Here is a 16770-nt window from a genome sequence, read left to right on the forward strand (position 1 = left end):
AGACAGAGGACAGGAATGGCCAGGGGATGAGCTTCTAAGACTGTGACACAGGGAGAGGAGATCGGAAAGCAGGGAATGAGCCTCTAAGAGTGAGAAAGAGGGCAGGGGATGGGCCTCTAAGAGTGAGTTATAGGGCAGGGGATGGGCCTCTAAGAGTGAGACACAGAGAGGAATCAGTGACTGGGATCCCCACTGCAATCCTATGACCACCATAGTATACACTCCAGGCCACTATACTATTATAAACTGATGTTGACCAACATGTCCGGTTGAGGGGTCACTAAGCTGTTCTCATGGGAAGACCCCTGCCACCTTTGAATAGAGGAAGTCCAGTATAATATGTATATCCCATTTAGCAGATGCTTTTATCCAAGGCAATTTACAGTCAAGCATTTTACATATGGGTGGTCCCGGGAATCGAACCCCCTACCCTGGCATTACAAGCGTCATGCTCTACCAACTGAGCTACAAAGGACCACAAGATACAGTTCGACAGATAATATATGACAGATAATACATGACGGATAATACATGACGGATAATACATGACGGATAATACATGACGGATAATACATGACAGATAATATATCATGGATAATACATTACAGATAATACATGACGGATAATACATGACAGATAATACATGACGGATAATACATGACGGATAATACATGGCGGATAATACATGACGGATAATACATGACAGATAATATATCACGGATAATACATTACAGATAATGCATGACAGATAATACATGACGGATAATACATGACGGATAATACATGACGGATAATACATGACGGATAATACATGACAGATAATACATGACGGATAATACATGACAGATAATACATGACGGATAATACATGACAGATAATATATCACGGATAATACATGACAGATAATACATGACGGATAATACATGACGGATAATATATCACGGATAATACATGACAGATAATACATGACGGATAATACATGACGGATAATACATGACGGATAATACATGACGATAATACATGACGGATAATACATTACAGTAAAGTACAGATGGATTTAACAGTCACCGAATGGTGGGGACTTGGATAAGACAGTATATTTGAAAAATGGCACATTTCCAAGTATTGATATATTTGATATCCATGCAATATCCATCCCTCCATTTCTTCATCCTTCCATCCTTCCATTCATCCTTCCATCCATTCATCCCTCCATCCATCCATCCATCCATCCATCCATCCATCCATTCATCCTTCCATCCATTCATTGCTTCATCCTTCCATCCATTCATTCATTCATCCCTCCATCCTTCCATCCATTCATCCTTCCATCCATTCATCCTTCCATCCATTCATCCTTCCATCCATTCATCCCTCCATCCATTCATCCTTCCATCCATTCATCCATCCATTCATCCATCCATTCATCCCTCCATCTATTCATCTCTCCATCCATTAATACTTCCATCCATTCATCCCTCCATCCATTCATCTGATGGCACCTTTCTATTCTGCCTGAATGACAGAAACAGTGAGTTTCCAGCTGAGTCAACCTCCAGCTACAAACCCCCAGGAGGGGCCAGTCAGTCGGTGGCTGCTCAGCACAAACACCTATCTCTCCTATTCCACAAAGTCCCCAGGGGCAGAGTGAGGCAGACAGACCCACTGGAGCATGGTCTGGTTAGTGTGCAGACTCTCTTTCTCTATCTGTGCATCTCTCTCTCTCTCTCTCTCTCTCTCTCTCTCTCTCTCTCTCTCTCTCTCTCTCTCTCTCTCTCTCTCTCTCTCTCTCTCTCCAGTGTAATGATGAAGGTCCAGTGTTATGATGAAGGTCCAGTGTTATGATGAAGGTCCAGTACACTAGCAGTTAGCATCAAAATGGCTGCTTAGTTTCCTTGATGAGATGTGATTATGTCCCACATGTAGCACTTTACATTTTTATCTGGAAACGTGTTTTACTGTAACACTGAAGTGAAGAGCAGTGCCTCGAGGTCTGCCGCACTGCTGGTTTTCAACCCTTCCCCTCTAATCAGGGACTGATTCAGGATTCACTTAACTTCCAGGGAAATAAGAAAATCAGCAGCACTGCTAACCTTGAGCCCTGATTTGAGTATCCCTGGTGAAGGGGTTTCAAGTGACGCATGGTACCCCTTAATTTTGCTGGTATTCTTTACAGAGCAGAGTGTGCCAGGGACGTATGTACAGCCTACTGCAGACTGCATGTGTCTGTACAGCATATTGCAGTCTTAATGCTTGAGAATGGCCCCGCAGGGGATGGCTTCCGTTTTATGGACTCTTAACCAACCGTGCTATTTTGTGTGTTTTTTCGCATTGTTTGTAACTTATTTTGTACATAATGTTGCTGCTACCGTCTCTTATGACCGAAAATAGTTTCTGGACATCAGAACAGCCATTACTCACCTTGAACTGGACGAATACATTTTCTTTAATGAGTCGGACGAGAGGGATTTGCTCCAGACACCCGACAGGGCCCTCATCCCCATCATTCGCAGTAGAAGGAAGCCGTGGGTGGTGAAGCCGTGGGAGGGGAAGCCGTGGGAGGTGAAGCCGTGGGAGGTCAAGCCGTGGAAGGTGAAGCCGTGGGAGGGGAAGCCGTGGAAGGTGAAGCCATGGGAGGGGAAGCCGTGGAAGGTGAAGCCAATACTCTGTGACTGATTCCTGCCTATATGATGTGTTATTTATTATTATTTGTTTGTTGTTCTGTATGTTCTCTTATCTCGGTCTGACTTGATTCTAACATCACTAGCCTTTCCTTCATCTTCCTAGTTTCCACATGAACCAGTTCTCCTCCCGGTCTCCAGGTCTGTCTGAGTGAATGTCACCTCTGTGAAATTGACTCAACTGTGGCCAGTCAACTGGGAAATGATCCTTTGTCAGTCTGTCACACACTCATCTCTGTGTGTGTGTGTGCACGTGTGTGTGCGTGCACGTGTGTGTGTAGGTGAGGGCACTTGAAAGTTCATTTGTTATTTCGTTACGTGGCAATGAATTACTTTTCCAACAACAATAATTCTGTCTAGTTAGGCTAATGAAATTCAACATTTCAATATGTCATTGCACTAATACTAATAGGCCCCTTCTACTTTCATAATATAGCCTAGTGCCCATCAATACAGATTAGCCTGTAGATATTAGATATAAGACATTTACTCAGGAAGATGCATCAGCTGCTTGGCGCTGTAAAGGTTAACTAGGTTTAATCAAAATCAAATCAAATTTTATTTGTCACATGCGCCGAATACAACAGGTGTAGACCTTACAGTGAAATGCTTACTTACAAGTCCTTAACCAACAATGTTGTTTTAAGAAAGAATACCAAAGAAAATCACACATAAAAATACAATATAAAATAATACAAAATAAAAGTAACAAATAATTAAAGAGCAGCAGTAAAAATAACAATAGCGAGGCTATATACAGTGGGTACCGGCACCGAGTCAATGTGCGGGAGCACAGGTTAGTCGAGGTAATTGAGGTAATATGTACATGTAGGTAGAATTATTAAAGTGATAATAAACAGAGTAGCAGCAGCGTAAAATATATATGGGGGGGGGGGGGGGCAATGCAAATAGTCTGGGTAGCCATTTGATTAGATGTTCAGGAGTCTTATGGCTTGGGGGTAGAACTTGTTTAGAAGCCTCTTGGACCTAGACTTGGCACTCCGGTACCGGTTGCAGTGCGGTAGCAGAGAGAACAGTCTATGACTAGGGTGGCTGGAGTCTTTGACAATTTTTAGGGCCTTCCTCTGACACTGCCTGGTATATCAGGAGGATAGAATTATGGTCAGATTTGCCAAATGGAGGGCGAGGAAGAGCTTTGTAAGCGTCTCTGTGTGTGGAGTAAAGGTGGTCTAGAGTTTTTTTCCCTCTGGTTGCACATTTAACATGCTGGTAGAAATGAGGTAAAATGGATTTAAGTTTCCCTGCATTAAAGTCCCCGGCCACTAGGAGCGCCGCCTCTGGATGAGCGTTTACCTGTTTGCTTATGGCCGTATACAGTTCATTGAGTGCGGTCTTAGTGCCAGAATTGGTTTGTGTTGGTAAATAGACAGCTACGAAGAATATAGATGAAAACTCTCTTGGTAGATCGTGTGGTCTACAGCTTATCATGAGATACTTTACCTCAGGCGAGCAAAACCTTGAGACTTAACTTAGATATCGTGCACCAGCTGTTGTTTACAAATATACATAGACCGCCACCCCTTGTCTTACCAGCGGCTGCTGTTCTATCCTGCCGATACAGTGTATAACCCGCCAGCTGTATGTTATTCATGTCTTCGTTCAGCCACGACTCTGTAATGTCCCGTTGGTAGGATATACGTGCCTATAGTTTGTCCACTTTATTATCAAGCGATTGTATGTTGGCCAATTGTATCGATAGCAAAGGCAGATTAGTCACTCGTCGCTGGCTGCTTACCAAGCACCCCGATCTCCTTCCGCAATATCTCCTTTTCTTTCTACTGCGAATGATGGAGATGAGGGCCCTGTCGGGTGTCTGGAGCAAATCCTTCTCGTCCGACTCACTAAAAGAAAAATTATTCGTCCAGTTCAAGGTGAGTAATCGCTGTTCTGATATCCAGAAACTATTTTCGGTCATAAGAGACGGTAGCAGCAACATTATGTACAAAATAAGTTACAAACAATGCGAAAAGACACAAAATATCATGGTTGGTTAAGAGTCCATAAAACGGAAGCCATCCCCTCCGTCGCCATTATCTGGTAGTGATCAGGGTTAACTAGGCTTCAGATGGTAGTGATCAGGGTTAACGAGGTTTAAGCTGGTAGTGATTGGGGTTACCTAAATTTAAGATGGTAGGGATCAGGGTTAACTAGGTTTAAGCTGGTAGTGATAGGTGTTAACTAGGTTTAAGATGGTAGTGATTGGGGTTAACTAGGTTTAAGATGGTAGTGATTGGGGTTAACTAGGTTTAAGATGGTAGTGATTGGGGTTAACTAGGTTTAAGATGGTAGTGATTGGGGTTAACTAGGTTTAAGATGGTAGTGATTGGGGTTAACTAGGTTTAAGATGGTAGTGATTGGGGTTAACTAGGTTTAAGATGGTAGTGATTGGGGTTAACTAGGTTTAAGATGGTAGTGATTGGGGTTAGGGATGGGTGACAAGCAGAGGGACACGGGTTTCCAATCCGGAGCTCCCCCGGTATTCACTGCAAATGCTAGGCATGTGTGATTGTGTGATTGTTTGGCAAACTAATGCAGTTCTGTTAGAATGTGTATGTCATCAGGTATGTGCACTTACGTGTGTGTGTGCCTGTCTGTGTGTGTGTGTGCCCTAAGTTTCCTTACCCAGTATAGCCAGCACAGTGTTGTCCTTCAGCACCTCCATGGACCCAGAGCAGACAAAGTAGATGGCCTGCAGGGCGTCTCCCTGGCGGATGAGATACTCTCCTGGGGCGCAGAATGACGTCTTGATGATGAGAGACAGGGAGCGCAGACACCCCCTACTGGCCGACTCAAACAGCGGTAGCTGCAGCAGCTCCTTATTCAGGTGCATGGCGATGTCCGCCCTCAGCTCATCTGGGAAGTCCTTCAACAACTATTGAGGGAGAATGAGAAAGGAAATAAAATATGAGAGATTGAGTTGGGACAGACGGGATTGACAGATGAGAGGGAAATTTGAAGAGGTGGCACAGGGGGAAGAGAGTGAGGCAAAACAAGTGATATGACTTGAGAAAATAACTGACAGAAGAATCAATACATGAGGCTTACATTGTTAACCAACAGGAGCATTGGGAACATGAAAAGAAAACAAGACAGAGAGAGAGAGAGAGAAGAGAGAGACAGCGAGAGTAGGAGCATAGACGTGAGAGACAGTGAGAGCGGGGCGTGAGAGACAGTGAGAGCATAGACATGAGAGACAGTGAGAGCGAGGCGTGAGAGACAGTGAGAGCATAGACGTGAGAGACAGTGAGAGCGAGGCGTGAGAGACAGTGAGAGCATAGACGTGAGAGACAGTGAGAGCGAGGCGTGAGAGACAGTGAGAGCATAGACGTGAGAGACAGTGAGAGCGAGGCGTGAGAGACAGTGAGAGCGAGGCGTGAGAGACAGTGAGAGCGAGGCGTGAGAGACGGTGAGAGCGAGGCGTGAGAGAGAGTGAGAGCGAGGCGTGAGAGACAGTGAGAGCGTAGACGTCAGAAAGTCTTCTGTTATAACACACCTCACTGACGTCGATGCCGTTGTTGACAGACCAGGTGGTCTGGAAGCACTCCAGCATGCGTTGCTCCAGGGCCTTGGGCAGACGGTGGACCCTGATGAAGTCTTTCAGGTCCTTGGTACGGGTGTGGTAGAGGGAGCGCCGAGAGTACATCCTCTGAATAATGGCCGTCACGTTACCAAACACCACCGCATGCATCAGGGCTGGGGGCAGAGGGACAAGGACTGGTTAATGTGTGTGTATGTCTGTGTGTTTGAGTGTGTGTATCTGTGTGTGTGTGTGTGTGTGTTTCTGTGTGTATGCCTGTGTGTTCAATGTAAGAATCAGTCATAGATAATACATAAAGATAGAAACAGAAGACAGTTTCAGATACATATAGATATACATATAGATTTAGATATACATATACATATAGATATACATATACATATACAGTTGAAGTCGGAAGTTTACATACACCTTAGCCAAATACATTTAAACTCAGTTTTTCACAATTCCTGACATTGGGATCACCACTTTATTTTAAGAATGTGAAATGTCAGAATAATAGTAGAGAGAATGATTTATTTCAGCTTTAATTTCTTTCATCACATTCCCAGTGGGTCAGAAGTTTACATACACTCAATTAGTATTTGGTAGCATTGCCTTTAAATTGTTTAACTTGGGTTAAATGTTTCGGATAGCCTTCCACAAGCTTCCCACAATAAGTTGGGTGAATTTTGGCCCATTCCTCCTGACAGAGCTGGTGTAACTGAGTCAGGTTTGTAGGCCTCCTTGCTCGCACACGCCTTTTCAGTTCTGCCCACTAATTTTCTATAGGATTGAGGTCAGGGCTTTGTGATGGCCACTCCAATACCTTGCCTTTGTTGTCCTTAAGCCATTTTGCCACAACTTTGGAAGTATGCTTGGGGTCATTGTCCATTTGGAAGACCCATTTGCGACCAAGCTTTAACTTCCTGACTGATGTCTTGAGATGTTGCTTCAATATATCCACATAATTCTCCTTCCTCACGATGCCATCTATTTTGTGAAGTGCACCAGTCCCTCCTACAGCAAATCACCCCCACAGCATGATGCTGCCACCCCCGTGCTTCACGGTTGCGATGGTGTTCTTCGGCTTGCAAGCAACCCCCTTTTTCCTCCAAACATAACGATGGTCATTATGGGCAAACAGTTCTATTTATGTTTCATCAGACCAGAGGACATTTCTCCAAAAAGTACGATATTTGTCCCCATGTGCAGTTGCAAACTGTAGTCTGGCTTTTTTATGGTGGTTTTGGAGCAGTGGCTTCTTCCTTGCTGAGAGGCCTTTCAGGTTATTTCGATATAGAACTCGTTTTACTGTGGATATACATACTTTTGTACCTGTTTCCTCCAGCATCTTCACAAGGTCCTTTGCTGTTGTTCTGGGATTGATTTTCACTTTTCGCACCAAAGTACGTTAATCTCTAGGGGACAGAACGCGTCTCCTTCCTGAGCGGTATGATGGCTGTTTATACTTGCATACTATTGTTTGTACAGATGAACGTGGTACCTTCAGGTGTTTGGAAATTGCTCCCAAGGATGAACCAGACTTGTGGAGGTCTACAATACTTTTTCTGAGGTCTTGGCTGATTTATTTTGATTTTCCCATTATGTCAAGCAAAGAGGCACTGAGTTTGAAGGTAGGCCTTGAAATACATCCACAGGTACACCTCCAATTGACTCAAATGATGTCAATTAGCCTACCAGAAGCTTCTAAAGCCGTGACATCATTTTCTGGAATTTTCCAAGCTGTTTAAAGGCACAGTCAACTTAGTGTATGTAAACTTCTGACCCACTGGAATTGTGATACAGTGAATTATAAGTGAAATAATTTGTCTGTAAACAATTGTTGGAAAAATTACTTGTGTCATGCACAAAGTAGATGTCCTAACCGACTTGCCAAAACTATAGTTTGTTAACAAGAAATTTGTGGAGTGGTTGAAAAAATAGTTTTAATGACTCCAACCTAAATGTATGTCAACTTCCGACTTCAACTGTACATATAGATATTAGATGCACAATAAACTTCTGTACCAAGCTCAGAGAGATCTGGCAGTTATCTGTTACCGCTGAGCCGGAAAATAGCTGTCAGTCAGGTCTAAAGGAGGTACACTGCTCACAGCATTTCAATAGCATAACGCTGCCAAAATAGAGATGTGCTAATCTCACTGCCTCTCTCTCTCTGTCTGTCTGTCTGTCTGTCTGTCTGTCTGTCTGTCTGTCTGTCTGTCTGTATGTGTCTCTCTCTCTCTCTCTCTCTCTCTCTCTCTCTCTCTCTCTCTCTCTCTCTCTCTCTCTCAGCTACTGCGGAGAGATGAGGTATGAGAGAGATGAGAGACACTGACTCTGTGTGATTGTGTGGGTGGTTGTTTGTGGGTTTGCAAGAATGTGTGTGTGTATTTACATCAGTGATTGAGGTTGAGTGTGAAGGTGAGGGTGTGTGTCTGAGGGAGGGGGCCGCTAACGAGGGTGTTGAAGTGTGTGTGTGTACATGGATCGTTAACTATCAGAGCCAATTGAAGCAGCCACATGGACGGGGCCAGACTCTCTCCTGACCTATTAGACAGACAGTGAGTATCCCAGTCCAATGATCCTGGATGTTCTTTTTTATTGATATTGTGTAACAGTCTGGTTCTGGGTAGACAGGTTGTTGTGTAAGCCTGTTGTTTCTCCATGTGAGGCTGTCTCTCTCTGTTTCAGTCAATGCTCTCCATCTGTTGTGTTGTGTGTTGTGTGTTGTGTTGTGTGTTGTATTGTGTGTTTGTGTGTGCACACTTGTCGTTATACATGTGTATTCATGTGTTTCTCTCAGTGTCTGGTGTTGCGCAGTGTATTTTAAAGAGTATGTATCTGTGTGTGTCTGTGTGTGTGTGGGTGGCATTCCAGCAGTCTGGGGGAGGGGAGGGGTTGTGTGTACGAGTGTGAGTGTGTGCGAGCGAGCACATCCGTGTGTGGGTGTGTCTACGAGGCTGCTTTACTTCGTTTTAAAGTGGCCTGAGAATATGTGCTCTCGCCTCAATGCACCCACCCTAAAAATCACTACATCTCTCTCTCACGAAACAGATCTTTACTGCCACACTCTTACTGAAGATGAACTAGACTGGAAATCTGGAACGGGGTCACTTTGTTACTGCATGCCAAATGGCACCCTATTTCCTAAATAGTGCACTACTTTTCATCAGGGCCCATAGGGAACCATGTGGAATAGGGTGCCATTTGGAATACAGCCATTCACCACTCTCTAGTTACATCATTGGCAGTTGTTCCATTTGCAAGAAGCCCTAGAAAATGCAGTCTACTGCCAAAAAGTTGCAGTTTTTTTATCTGAGGAGAATGTTTCCATTTGAACCATCCTAAAATGGGACCAGGAAAGTGCTTCTTCTCTGTGATGTGGCCTCATGGGAGATATAGTCTAAGCCTGCATTCTCTAAAACTCTGGGGCACAGAGAGCATCCATGAGCACTTTGAAGGACCTGGTACTGGGGGACCTGTGTGAACGCTGGTTTGTTGGACGCCGCTGGGCGAGAGGAGAGGGGAAGAGAAGAGAGGAGAGGGGAAGAGAGGAGAGGAGAGGAGAGGAGAGGAGAGGAGAGGAGAGGAGAGGAGAGGAGAGGAGAGGAGAGGAGAGGAGAGGAGAGGAGAGGAGAGGAGAGGAGAGGAGAGGAGAGGAGAGGGGAAGAGAGGAGAGAGGAAGAGAGAAGAGAGGAGAGGGGGAGAGGGGAAGAGAGGAGAGAGGAAAGGGGAAGAGAGGAGAGAGGAAGAGAGAAGAGGGGAAAGGAGAGGAGAGGAGAGGGCAAGAGAGGAGAGGGGAAGAGAGGAGAGGGGAAGAGAGGAGAGGGGAAGAGAGGAGAGAGGAGGGGGAAGAGAGGAAAGGGGGAGAGAGGAGAGGGGAAGAGAGGAGAGGGGAAGAGAGGAAAGAGGAGAGGGGAAGAGAGGAGAGGGGAAGAGTGGAGAGGGGAAGAGAGGAGAGGGGAAGAGAGGAGAGAGGAAGAGAGAAGAGAGGAGAGGGGGAGAGGGGAAGAGAGGAGAGAGGAAAGGGGAAGAGAGGAGAGAGGAAGAGAGAAGAGGGGAAGAGAGGAGAGAGGAGAGGGGAAGAGAGGAGAGGGGAGAGGGGAAGAGAGGAGAGGGGAGAGGGGAAGAGAGGAGAGAGGAGAGGGGAAGAGAGGAGAGAGAAAATGGGAAGAGAGGAGAAGAGAGGGGAGGAGAGGAGAGAGGAAAGGGGAAGAGGGGAGAGGAGAGAGGAGAGGGGAAGAGAGGAGAGGAGAGAGGAGAGGGGAAGAGAGGAGAGGGGAAGAGAGGAGAGGGGAAGAGAGGAGAGAGGAGACACTACCGCTCAAAAGTTTGGGGTCACTTAGAAATGTCCTTGTTTGAAGGCTATTCTATGCGAGAAATTGCCAAGAAACTGAAGATCTTGTACAACGCTGTGTATTACTCCCTTCACAGAACAGCGCAAACTGACTCTAACCAGAATAGAAAGAGGAGTGGGAGGCCCCGGTGCACAACTGAGCAAGAGGACAAATACATTAGAGTGATAGTTTGAGAAACAGGTGCCTCACAGCTCCTCAACTGGCAGCTTCAATAAATAGTACCCGCAAAACACCAGTCTCAACGTCAACAGTGAAGAGGCGACTCCGGGATGTTGACCTTCTAGGCAGAGTTGCAAAGAAAAAGCCATATCTCAGACTGGCCATCTTAATCTTTTATTTTTATTGGCCAGTCTGAGATATGGCTTTTTCATTGCATCCCGGAGTTGCATCTTCACTGTTGACGTTGAGACGTTGAGTTTGCGCTGTTCTGTGAAGGGAGTAGTACAAAGCGTTGTACGAGATCTTCAGTTTCTTGGCAATTTCTCACATGGAATAGCCTTCATTTCTCAGAACAAGAATATACTGATGAGTTTCAGAAGAAAGTTATTTGTTTCTGGCCATTTTGAGCTACAATTGCTGATGCTCCAGATACTCAACTAGTCTCAAGAAGGCCAGTTTTATTGCTTCTTTAATCAGCACAACAGTTTTCAGCTGTGCTAACATAATTGCAAAAGGGTTTTCTAATGATCAATTAGCCTTTTATAATGCTAAACTTGGATTAGCAAACACAACGTGCCATTGGAACACAGGACTGATGGTTGCTGATAATGGGCCTCTGAACGCCTATGTAGATATTCCATTAAAATCAGCCGTTTCCAGCTACAATAGCCATTTACAACATTAACAATGTCTACTCTGTATTTCGGATAAATTTGATGTTATTTTAATTGACAAGAAAATTGCTTTTCTAAGTGACCCCAAACTTTTGAACGGTAGTGTATATATATATATATATATAGAGAGAGAGAGAGAGAGAGAGAGAGAGAGAGAGAGAGAGAGAGAGAGAGAGAGAGAGAGAGAGACGTCATAACTCTCAGTTATGTCTTAGAGAGAGAGACGGTGTCATAAAGCTCAGTTATGTCTTAGCTAATGACAATATGCCATAGTCATTGTTGAATAGCTGTAGAATCTGTGGTATAGTTATACACAGAATACACCAGAGAGGGACAGGAGAGGAGGCATACAGCAGGTGCTTTATCTATCCCCTGACACCACTGAGATCTGACGTTCTCAATAACCAATAATGTTCCTGTTGTATCTCCAGGGACTCACCTCCTATGAGCATGGTGCAGATGGAGAAGATCTTCTCAGAGTCGGTGTTGGCCGAGACGTTTCCAAAACCCACGCTGGTCAGACTGCTCAGAGCGAAGTACAGCGACGTCACGTAGGAGCTCCTCACTGATGGACCCCCACCCAGCATCCCTCCACCCTGACCCACCCCACCAGCCCCAGCCCCCATCCATGTGACATTCCACTGGCTGGAGTTCCATGAGTCCCGCCCCGCCAGCTCCGACCCGGACACGTTCCATTGGCTGCTGTTGGCAGGGAGGGAGTAAACAATCGCAGGGTGCAGCGAATCAGGAGCCAGAGTGGCCAGGGGAGATACGAAATAAGGGGTGCCCAGACGCTTTCCCAACTCGTGTAGCCAACCTGAGACAGGGGGAGAGGGAGATGGAGGGAGGGGGAGAGAGAGAAGGAGGGAGGGGGAGAGGGAGAAGGAGGGAGGGGGAGAGGGAGGGAGGGGGAGAGGGAGAGGGAGGGAGGGGGAGAGGGAGAAGGAGAGAGAGAGGAGGGGGAAAGAGAGAGAGTAAGAAAGATGTAGGGGTAGAGGAATAGGAGAGAAAGGGAGGGAGAGAGATAGAGGGGGGGAGAGACAGAGTAAGAGAGATGTAGGGGTAGAGGAATAGGAGAGAAGGGGAGGGAGAGAGATAGAGGGGGGAGAGAGAGAGAGAGAGAAGGAGAAATGAAAAAGAAGAGATACCTATATGAATAATACATTGTGGACATAGCCTGTCAGCGATCCACAGAAACACACTGTGGCTTTGACCTTGTAGTTCAGCTGGGCTGTCAGAGAGCCTTGCATGCAGGCCCAATGTACGCACTCACCTTGAAGCTGACCCAACCTGTCAGAGAGCCTTGCATGCAGGCCCAATGTACAAACAAGGCCCACTGGTAATGCATGTCTCTGCGTAGCCTCAGTGAACTGAATACAAATATATCATTAGGAATGTTACACCTCAGTTGTTGTCTAATTAGCTTGTTATTAGCCAAGCTAGCATTTCTAGGACGTGGTCCCGTGTGGCTCAGTTGGTAGAGCATGGCACTTGCAATGCCAGGGTCGTGGGTTTGATTCCCACGAGGGACCAGCATGAAATTGTATGCACTCACTACTGTAAGTCGCTCTGGATAAGAGCGTCTGCTAAATTCCTAAAATGTAAATGTTAATGATTTGTGGACCAGAATGGAAGAATAGAGGGTGTAATTGTGCTGATTTGTGTGCCAGTGTGTGAGTGTGTCAGTATGTAACGGTATATGTGTGAATATATTTGTTTATCAATGTGTTTGTTTGTGCAATGGGGTAGGTCTTTTGAATAGTTTGCTTGTGTGTCTGTGTGAACATAACACATTATGTAAGCACTTTGGAGAACTTTCTCAGTCAGCTTTTCTGTCCATGCACAGCCAGATAAAACTCCTCTGCTGTCCCTGGTCCTGAACTAACTCTCTGCCCTTGTCCAAGGTTCTGAACCTACTCTACTCTCTATCTCAACTGCCTCCTACAGTTGATCTGCCTCTGTCCATGGCACTTAACATACTCTCTTCACCTTTGCGCTGACATGATGCTGTCCATGCTGCTGAACTCCAGCACAGATCTCTATAGACGGGTTGGTTGTCTAGCAACAAAACCAACGCGTGTGCAACTATGGGGCAAAGCAGACGGGGTTGGCTTAGATTGTTGACAACACGTGAACTATATTTCATCTTCAAATGTTTATTGATAACATATACAGTGCATTTGGAAAGTATTCAGACCCCTTGACTTTTTCCACATTTTGTTACGTTACAGCCTTATTCTAAAATTGATTAAATTGTTTTTTCCCCTCATCAATTTAAACACAATAACCCATAATACAAAACGAAAACAGGATTTTAGAATAATTTAAGAACAGAAATACCTTATTTACATACGTATTCAGACTCTTTGCTATGAGACTCGAAATTGAGGTCAGGTGCATCCTGTTTCCATTGATCATCCTTGAGATGTTTCTACAACTTGACTGGAGTCCACTTGTGGTAAATTCAATTGATTGGACATTTGGAAATGAGCACACCTGTCTATATAAGGTCCCACAGTTGACAGTGTATGTCAGAGCAAAAACCAAGCCATGATGTCAAAGGAATTGTCCGAGGCACAGATCTGGGGAATTTCTGTAGCATTGAAGGTCCCCAAGAACACAGTGGCCTCCATCATTCTTAAATGGCAGAAGTTTGGAACCACCAAGACTCCTCCTAGAGCTGGCCGCCCGGCCAAACTGAGCAATCGGGGGAGAAGGGCCTTGGTCAGGGAGGTGAACAAGAACCCGAAGGTCACTCTGACAGAGCTCTAGAGTTCCTCTGTGGAGATGGGAGAACCTTCCAGAAGGACAAATATCTCTGCAGCACCCCAACAATCAGGCCTTTATGGTAGAGTGGCCAGATGGAAGCCACTCCTCTGTAAAAGGCACATGACAGCCCGCTTGGAGTTTGCCAAAAGGCACCTAAAGGACTCTCAGACAATGAGAAACAAGATTCTCTGGTCTGATGAAACCAAGATTGAACTCTTTGGCCTGAATGCCAAGCGTCATGTCTGGAGGAAACCTGGCACCATCCCTACGGTGAAGCATGGTGGTGGCAGCATCATGCTGTGGGGATGTTTTTCAGCGGCAGGGACTGGGAGACTAGTCAGGATCGAGGGAAAGATGAATGGAGCAAAGTACAGAGAGATCCTTGATGAAAACCTGCTCCAGAGCGCTCAGGACTGTAAGGGTTGGTGTGAGGTGTGACCCTGGTGCGGTGCAGGATATACAGTAGGCAGTAGGCAGAGATGGTGAAACAAGGACCTTTACTGGTCGTCCCGAAGCCAAAATACAAAATAATGGACTTATCACAATAAAAGAAAGTCGGAGCAAATAAGTCTCCAAAAACCGGCTGACAGCCCAAATACGAAATACTACCGAAGACTGAAACAAATAACGAAACAGGGAGAACACTTCTCAAGTACCTCTGCATAGATCTCCGATCAGACACTGAGTAGTACTGCTGGACATAGAGAAACTAGCAGAGAAAACTGAGCAAGGGAACACAAGGATGTGAGGGCATAAATACACAGGTGAACAGGTAGACACAGGTGACACCAATAGGGTAATGATGAGTCCAGACTGTGAGTGAGGAGTTGCCTAAGGTTGTCGGAGGATGACACCTAGTGGGTCGCTCCGGAACTGCGACCCCCTCCTGTAACACAGGACCTCAGACTGGGGCGAAGGTTCACCTTCCAACAGGACAATGACGCTATGCACACACCCAAGACAACCCGATCGAACATCTCTGGAGAGACCTGAAAATAACTGTGCAGCGATGCATCCCATCCAACCTGACAGAGCTTGAGAGGATCTGCAGAGAAGAATGGGAGAAACTCCCCGTGCCAAGCTTGTAGCGCCATACCCAAGAAGACTCGAGGCTGTAATCGCTGCCAAAGGTGCTTCAACAAAGTACTGAGTAAAGGGTCTGAATACTTATGTAAATGTGATATTTCCGTTTTTTTTTAAAATAAATTTGCTAACTTTTCTAAAAACCTCTTTTTGCTTTGTCATTATGGGGTATTGTGTGTAGATTGATGAGGGGAAAAAAAACAATTTAATCCATTTCAGAATAAGGCTGTAATGTAACAAAATGTGGAAAAAGTCAAGGGGTCTGAATACTTTCAGAATGTACTGTACATTTGCACAATGAGCACTTGTTGTCTCTCAAATACATTGTTACAGTTGTTGGTTAGATAGCTAGCGAATTTGTGCCATATTAGCATAGACGTGATATAAGTAAAAACACCTCAAAACAAGACATGGTATCAATAACAAGATACAACGAGCTGAAATGAGCCACTTACGATTCCCCACATGGCAGTTTCTAGTCATTGTTACTAGCTGTCTGGCCATCCAGAATCACAACAACACACGGCCTTCTGCCCCATTGAAGCTTGCGCATCGTTTTCATGATGTTGTCATCTAACCCGTCTATACAAGGCTGCTAGCAGGCTTACTCTCCTCTTTCTAAAGAACTGGATCAGAGCCAGAACTTGATTCATTTGTGATTTATCTCCGGATGTGTCCCTGGGGGTTCCATACTGTTATTCTGCACTCCACTCCATCTCTTTCTGTCTCTGTCAGTCTGTAAATCACCCAGCCCACTCAGTCAGTCAGTCTTTGAGAAAGAGAGGGGAGAGAGAGCGAGAGAGCGAGAGAGAGGGGGGGGGGGAGAGAAAGGGAGAAAGAGAGGGGAGCAGTCTGTTCTGCTGCAGTGTGAAGCTTTGAAGTGATACTCAAAGATAGCCACCTCTCTGAGAGAATTTTTTATTTTTTATTTAACCTTTATTTAACCAGGTAAGCCAGTTGAGAACAAGTTCTCATTTACAACTGCGACCTGGCAAAGATAAAGCAAAGCAGTGCGATAAAAACAACAACACAGAGTTACATATGGGGTAAAACAAAACATAAAGTCAATAATACAACAGAAAATATATATACAGTGTGTGCAAATGTAGCAAGTTATGGAGGTAAGGCAATAAATAGGCTATAGTGCAAAATAATTACAATTAGTATTAACACTGGAATGCTAGATGTGCAAGAGATAATGTGCAAATAGAGATACTGGGGTGCAAATGAGCAAAATAAATAACAATATAGGGATGAGGTAGTTGGGTGGGCTAATTTCAGATGGGCTGTGTACAGGTGCAGTGATCGGTAAGGTGCTCTGACAACTGATGCTTAAAGTTAGTGAGGGAGATAAGAGTCTCCAGCTTCAGAGATTTTTGCAATTCGTTCCAGTCATTGACAGCAGAGAACTGGAAGGAATGGCGGCCAAAGGAGGTGTTGGCTTTGGGGATGACCAGTGAGATATACCTGCTGGAGCGCATACTACGGGTGGGTGTTGCTAT

At 45.2% G+C, this 16770-nt stretch overlaps 1 protein-coding gene across 1 annotated transcript in view; it reads right to left on the minus strand.

Annotated features, from left to right (window-relative positions):
* The window catches only part of LOC311119020 (voltage-gated delayed rectifier potassium channel KCNH8-like), a gene marked incomplete at its 3' end in the record, with an annotated part of 49018 nt that overhangs the window by 2534 nt on the left and 29714 nt on the right, over positions 1-16770 (minus strand). Inside the window, exons 7-9 of the mRNA XM_084193774.1 lie at positions 11856-12233; positions 6196-6395; positions 5325-5574 (exon numbers count right to left, since the gene is read on the minus strand). Coding sequence (XP_084049900.1) covers positions 5325-5574; positions 6196-6395; positions 11856-12233 — 828 coding nt within the window. The remainder of the gene's footprint in view (positions 1-5324; positions 5575-6195; positions 6396-11855; positions 12234-16770) is intronic.

The sequence above is a fragment of the Coregonus lavaretus genome (genome assembly GCF_964263955.1).
Source record: "Coregonus lavaretus genome assembly, contig: HAP1_SCAFFOLD_2910, whole genome shotgun sequence".
NCBI classification, from domain to species: Eukaryota; Metazoa; Chordata; class Actinopteri; order Salmoniformes; family Salmonidae; genus Coregonus; species Coregonus lavaretus.